Genomic DNA, 7767 nt, shown 5'->3' with positions numbered 1-7767 from the left:
AATTTCATATTATAATAATTCTGAATCATTAATCCAGATATCAGTTTTGTCAACGGAAGTCACTTTTTTTATATATCTCATTAAAATACTCCGGAAAACAACGCGCGCCTTCAAAATTAGGTAGATTTATGAAATAAAAATATCTATAGAAAAGTAACTCGCAAAATATTTTTTTTAATTTTCTACCTGGTTTACTCATAAAACTGTACTGTGGTTCCCCCCAAACTCAACCTTATCAATATTATTCTACTAGAAATCGAAATGTGAATATAAATTTTAAAAACAAAAAACGATTTTAAAATGGCTGACAATCTGATACTTGTTAAGAATGGCGGATTTCTGTGTCCGACTTAATATGAACTACCAATATACCAATTCCGACCGGGTCTCCAACATTAGTCGTCTCACACGACCGAAGTCATCAAACCGGACGACCGGCAATCGTATTATGACGTATATAATTCCAACGTACGCCACGTAACCTCACTTTGCGTATCAGTGATTTGTGCAACTATATTTTAATTTTTGTTTTCTCCTTAAAAAAATGGGCAGCCACTTTTTTAAGCCTAACCTCACATGTGGGAGGAGGATGGGGTCTGCTGGTTTCCTAAGCTAAAAAATGAAATTAAGATGCACCAGTGTAATGCAGCATCTCTTCCTCCGGATAAAAAGTATTTATGGGTTTTTACTATTATTATTTTGCAAAAGCTAGAGGTAAAATGTAGATGAATGTCTGTAAGGTGTCTGTAAAATGTAAGATGTCTGTAAAATGTAGATGAATGTCTAAATGCCTTTTTAGTGTTTTTTAGGCATAATAAAAAAATTAAGTATGTTTACAAAAACTTTTTATTAGGTTATATTCATTATGTTCATTGGTCGCAAATGCTACTTAATGGGTTGTATTTACGGACGTAAATAGAGATACGTAAATTAGGTTATAAATATGAACATAAAATACAACAAAATATAATTGGACGTTATTTTAGGGATTATCAGTGAGACGTATCCTATTCGGACAACGGGTAGACGTCGGGCTAGTTCAAGTATATGTACGTCGTGCAAGCCAACGTGGGAACGACGTTGGGGAATTAATAAAAATGGTACGATGTTATTTTGTACGTCGACAGATCGTTGGATTTACCGACTCGGATCCAACGACGTCGCTTTTAATACGAAAGCGACGTCACCGGTCGTATCACTAGCACCCGACCTAAATTTGCACAAAGTCTGACGTCGCTTCAGGTCAGATTTAGTTCGAAGTCAGATAGATGCTACTTGGGAGGGCGTAGAAGTTTCATTTTTATTTCGATTTTTTCCAAATAATTTCTGATGTAACATCAATATTAAGGTGGCGCCCTCTACTAGTAGGAGTCATATTGACATCAAAATCAAATTTCTCATGTCAAAAAACTCCCAGACACCAATTTTCATCCAAATATTGACGTCACTTCAGAAATTATTTGGAAAAAATCGAAATAAAAATGAAACTTCTACACCCTGTATCTCTGAAACTAAGCATTTTAGGACCTACATCTATACGAACTTTTTTATTTATTTTTATCTGCAGAATATGCTGCCGAAGTTTCCGGAATACAATTCGGACCACCCTGTATATATTCTGTACATTGTCGCAACAAAAGAAAAAATAAGTCAATAGAACTGTTAGTAACCGAACTGTCGTATTCGAAATATTTGTTTGATGAAATAAAAAAGACTATCGTCTGACGTCTATCAACGTTGCTGCGGGGAATAATAACTTCTGGGGATGTTTATTATAACGCCCTTTTCATCTTTGAAACTAAATCCATTTGTGTTTTTGCACTTTTTACCACCAAAATTAAGCATTTCTCTTATCTGAAATCCGCTAGGTCGATTATAGACACATTTGTGTCGAATTGGCCTATATCTAACCAGTTGCGTATGGAAACATACTCTACGTCTTGTTTGTAAAGTGTTTGTATGTTTTTGTGAATATGCTGGCAACAGAGGTAAGACGTCAATTCAGAAGTTTGATATAGATAGTAATACTTGGCTTTGTTATGTTTGTATTTATTATTCCTACGTATCATTTTTTCCAAAGCCAAGTAAATCAGCTGGGGATTTTTTTTCAATATTATCCCTAAGTCCGATTTTGGCAGAAACAGCGAACCTTTGTATTTACCATACATGTGTATTCTTCTTAGTTTGCACGAGCTGATTTCTTTCAAACCTGCTAGCAAGAACTGCAAATTGATCTGCTTACTCTCAACACTGCAAAACATAAAATTAAGTCAAAACTATTATCTTAAACTTTTTGTATCAAACAAAAAATGAATCAGTAAGATATATTAATAGGATATCATTTATTATACATCTAAAAAAGTAGTGATGGGATCATCTAGTGAAAAATACTCGGTCACCCGAGTATTCATATCTTAGGTAAGACTCATTTTATTAATAATATTTTTGCTGATCCTCGAGGATTATTCGGCACACAACTAACATCGGGTGTGGTGTACCGTCGCTGCTTGCGAGGATACAGGCGATTTACGACCTATCCTCAAACCTTTTTTAAAGAGGATAACCGTTTAATCACTTGCTTGCATATCGCTTTCAATAATAATAGGTTTTCAGAGTAGTAACCTGGCCATTTTTGAACAGAAATACATTACTTATTTTTGTTTCGTTATATATTTCGTCGATATATTAATTATAATATTTATTTAAATTATAAAGATTTTTTCTCTATACTTTTTATTTAAAGATTTATAGTTTTTTAACTATTGATATAATAATAAAATGTTGTTTTTTCCCTAGATCATATACAGGGTGCTACAAATTCGAGGTACGAGCTTTGGTATCTCTGTAACCGTAATAGATACGAAGATGGTTAAATTGGGGCAAAGTTGCGCCTTGAGATGTTCACCAAGATAGCATCAAAAAAGTTTTAAAAATTTCAAGAATTGCTGACTTTTTTTCGAAAAAACGTTTTTTTTGAAAATCAATTTTATTTTTTCTTCTCGTTACTTTTTAGAAAATCAAATTTCACGTTCGCGTTCACGTTCACCGCCGTACCTATATGTAGTGAGCTATTTCTGTGGAGCTATCCTGTAGATATACATAGGTACAAATTAAAAATGTGAATTATGTATACCAAAAAAAAACATTCTGAAATATTTACCTACAATATTTAAACTTAAACAATAAAAATGTATAAATACGTACTACCGATCCAATTGCAACTTCAACTTTGTCTAAAACTTTTTATTTTTAATTTTAATTCTATTATTTTTGTAACTTGGATCGGATAAATCATATAGGATTTTGTGTATTTTTACAGCCTTAATTAGCTGCTCTGTTAACTCCATTTCTAAATTGCAACAAGAAAAAACACAAAATAACGGGAAATTCCTGTCAGTTGGGTCGCGATCACGCGATCAAACTCGACAAGTTGAATCCATGGTACAAAGAATACAAGGTATGATATTGCGCAGGTTGGTCGCTACGTCACAGGTGATAACAGGCGCTATTGGTCAGCACGCTCCGCGCGCCAGTTCAAATCGTCAAGATATTGTTATAAACCTGTTTTTTTTTGTTTATATACCGTCATTGAATTATCGCTAAGCAAGTTACTGTGGAGCAGTGCATAAGGAGTCGGGCTAGGAAGCGAGAGACCGGAGTTCGAATCTCGGCCGGAACATCACTTTTTATTTATTTTTTTAAATACTGTTGTATTCTATAGTTTATTTTTGTAGTATAAAAACAGAACTATTTATTCTGTTATTTTTAATCTCCAGTATTAATATAAATTGATTGTTAGTACAATACCTCATTTAATATAAAATAATATTCTACTTTTTGAAATGTATCAGGCCCTAATTGTACCTAAAAGTAATATATTTTTAGTGATATACCATATTGTAAACTATTTAATATTTCAGTCACTTAAAAAGTTAATTTGCATTGAATAATTGCCTACCATTAAAGGAAATTTGAGCTATATAACCCTTGATGGGCATATTCTAGGTATGCAAATACTTCCTTTTAAATTTTTGGGTGTCGTTCAACCGATTTATTCTCAAAACCAGAAACATCTACATATAAAAAGAAGCACAGGTCACTAATTATAATAAACTTCACCCTTGGTATTACTTCCACTAATTATAGTAAACTTCACCCTTGGAATTACTTCTATCACAATTACAATACGTTCATCTGCATTGGCATTTTCTACTTTTCGATGGGAAACAATAAACTTCCCAACATTTTTAAATGATGTAACAATTCCTCTTGTGGTTACTTTTCCATAGATATCCTCATCTCTGTCCTCATGTGAATTCAGAGGCAATAAAAATGAAAATTATTTACCATAAACATCGCAAACTAAAAACCTAATAAACAATTTTATACCGAATATAGAAATAAATGTAGTATTTTTAAATATATTTTTGGAACTGCTGGTTTTAGTAATTATTAAATTAAACGAACTAAAAAGTCATAAAAATAAACAATTCTTAACCATAACCTCAAAAATGCAGATCTCCTGTCAACTTTCTTTATTTTTTATTTATTCATTATTTTCGTAGTGACGTCACAGGTGGTATGCGCGAACTGAACGAAATTGGAGCCGCTATCGATCATACCTTGTATTCTTTGTACCATGAGTTGAATCTGATTGCCACCGCAGAATAGAACGCCGCCATCGCCAGACCGCTTCATCACGGCATATAAATCACACGGCAGGCCAACTAGCTTACTTGTGTCTAGCCCTAGCAGGCAACTGTTAAGCCCGACTAATCACGTTAGAGTTTTTGACAAACACAAATGAATTAACACACTCCAAATAACCACCTAACCAACCTGATTGGTCAAGCTTAATAGTTGACGGCTAGGACTAGACACTTCTAACTCGCTTTGGCGGGAACGATACGCGCATACCCTTGCGCACGCCGCCATTATGGGTGCCAGCGACAGAAATTAACCAGTGTCGTAGTCAGTCGTAGTCTTTGTCATCGACAACTTACAGTTACGGCAGCTTTGAGTCAGTAGCGTGCGGCTTAATTTATTTTATTCTTTTCTTGAGTGATATATTTTGTTTTTTTTTAGTTTTATTTTTGTTTATTGTGTGATATATTTGGTTTTTGTAGTTTAGTAGTACAATGGAAGTCCGAAATTCTTTTAGTTTTAATACTCAGTCATTGTCTACGGCATTCAAAGTAATTTTTATTATTAGGTATCCTGCAAAATGACAAACAAGATTAATTTCTAAATTACTGTTTTTCTGATTATCCGTATCTATTTTTAATTTTTATGGATAGCTCATGACAATTCAAAGAGAAAAGAAAAGAGGTCTCGTTTTTTTATTAATTATTAAGTTCTACCGTTTTTAATAAGATGTTTGCCAGATCATTTTGGCAATTTTCAGTACCCGTATGTAATATTCGGACACAAAGTTTTTAAATGTTCTTCTAAACTGGATGAATTTATTCTGGATGGGAATAATGACAGGTTTACATGATATTGGAATTAGAAGAATTACAAGATAAAGTTGTACCAGATTTTTATGAGTGCAACTGTACACTCAAATCGCTTGTCGCTAAGCTTTTATATAATATAAAATTGTGTAATGACATAATAAAAGTTTTAAAGAAAAAGCTTATTTTTTCTTTTTAATGTATTTAAATAAAAGCTTGTTTTTAAAAAGTTTTTTTTCATAATGTGAGACAAATAAAATGAAAACCGACTATGGGGTAGGGAGCATCCAATATATCGATTTTTATCAAAATCGGACAACTTTGAGATTTTTTTGACAGCTGTCAAATTTGACAGCTCAATTTTTTTTCTTTCCTTTTAACCCATGGCCATCCTATATATCGATTTTTATCAAAATCGGACAACTTTGAAATTTTTTTGACAGCTGTCAAATTTGACGGCTCAAATTTTTTTTGACGGCTTGGCTTTTAAAAATATAGCCAAACATTTATATTTAAATTCATCAGTTACTTTTCTTCCTTTAGCTGATTTGTTAATTTGTGCAATTTGAATATTAACAAAATTTGCTATGTCTATTGATGGACATAATTTGTACGTAGCCTCTTTAGATTGTTCAATAGATAATTTATTGGGTATCTCTTTAATTCTTGTTTGTAACTCCTGGACTACTGGCATGTTTTTTAATTTTAATTGTCTATTCTCTAAAGTTAAATGTTTAATTGATTTTTTCATTTTTACTTTTTGAGGAGTATGCGCAGTTAACGATTCATTTGTTTAGATAAAAGTATTGTGTAAATAAAATTCAGTTTCAGTCAATTACAGTATTTTTTTAATACGACCCTGTCTAGCAAAAGTTTATTTTCTGGGAAATTTTTTGATACATTTTAATCCGGCCCTGACTCGGCACCCATAATGGTCAAATTTTATAGAAATTTTAAACAATGGGATCTGGGCAGAGTTAGCCTGCCGTGTGATTTATATGCCGTGGCTTCATCTCCAACATTCGATCGCGCCAATGTATGGCCAATGTGAAACGGCTCATAATATGTATCCTTCAGCAAATTTTGGCCGCGGCCGTGATCACACCAGTGTGCGTACAGCTTTATAATTAGAACTTTCACACACTAAACACTTTCTAAGTCATTTTTACGAGTATTTAGAAAGTGTAACCACAGAATATTTAGCTACGCAACAGAAGCCTCGTTACATGTATAAAATTGTAGGTATCAAAAGGAGACAGGCTTTTAAAGCCTATCTCCAAATCAGATATTTTGATGCGGTAGTTTCGCTACTACATAATAGAGGGCGATAAATTTAAAAGAAAACAGTTTTCTACAAACGAAATTTAAAAGAATTTTGTGCAGTGTTGCCATTGTGTAATTCATATTGTAATACTTCCTGATAAAGCCTAACGGGAAATTAAAACAACTTTCGGTGCACGTCATCAACGACACCATGCGTCGTCTTATGGAGTTTGCTGGTGGTCGTATTATGATGTGCAACCAAAGATATTTTAATTTCCCTATACCTTCAAATTTGCTATATCATTTAAACATATTAAAATAGATCAGAGCTCTTTTTTCAAACGTTTTAAGTATTTAACTTGCCATGTTAGTTGGAGTTAAATCTTACGAGTTGAATTACAATCAGTTCCTGACGTTTGATTGTAATTGAATCCTGAATTTTGATTGTAATTCGGCGACAATATAAGTATTGTTCTACTATTATGATACCACTTTCAGGAGATGAATTTATTTAAAACTAGCTTTTTCCCGCGACTACGTTCGCGTTACACCTCGAATTGTTCATGCATTGATTTAAATGATTGTTTACTTCTTTATAGATAGAGCTAGTGAGCCTTACAAAGGCACTATTTAAACTATGTTTTTAAGAGTTTTAGAGCTAATCGTATTTCATATGAAATTTAGCAATTGTCGATTTTCTGGATATTATACAGGGCGAGTCTTGAATAACTGCAAATATTTTCAGGGTTGGTAGTCTCGATAAAAAACATATTTTCTCACTACCGTTTTTCAAATAACTCCAAAATAACCGAGTTATTTTATTTTAAAAATTTCAAAAAAAAATATTTTTTTCTTAAATTTTGAGAACCACTGATGGAGCTTTTCGGGTTTTTCTGTCTGGTAAATTTAATCTATTACTTATGTTGACATAATTATGGTTTTTAACTAAAAACTAAAAAAAAATCCAAAAGGTTTTTCAAAAAATTCCGAATTTATAAAAAAATCGCCAAAAAACTCATAACAGTGTTTCTGGGGTCAAAATGTAGTATAT

At 32.6% G+C, this 7767-nt stretch overlaps 1 protein-coding gene across 2 annotated transcripts in view; it reads right to left on the bottom strand.

The window, feature by feature from the left end:
• Nucleotides 1-1625: 1625 nt before the first annotated feature.
• Nucleotides 1626-7767, bottom strand: part of LOC115880055 — a 115076-nt gene continuing 108934 nt past the window's right edge. For both annotated transcript variants that reach the window (XM_030897176.1, XM_030897177.1), the window contains exon 11: nt 1626-2250. In XM_030897176.1, coding sequence (XP_030753036.1) covers nt 1851-2250 — 400 coding nt within the window. In that variant the 3' untranslated portion in view covers nt 1626-1850. The remainder of the gene's footprint in view (nt 2251-7767) is intronic.

This window comes from Sitophilus oryzae, unplaced genomic scaffold (assembly GCF_002938485.1).
Source record: "Sitophilus oryzae breed Bouriz unplaced genomic scaffold, Soryzae_2.0 scaffold_1614_pilon_pilon, whole genome shotgun sequence".
NCBI lineage: Eukaryota > Metazoa > Arthropoda > Insecta > Coleoptera > Curculionidae > Sitophilus > Sitophilus oryzae.
Note: the sequence above shows the minus strand (reverse complement) of the source record. Positions and strands in the feature narration are given on the sequence as shown.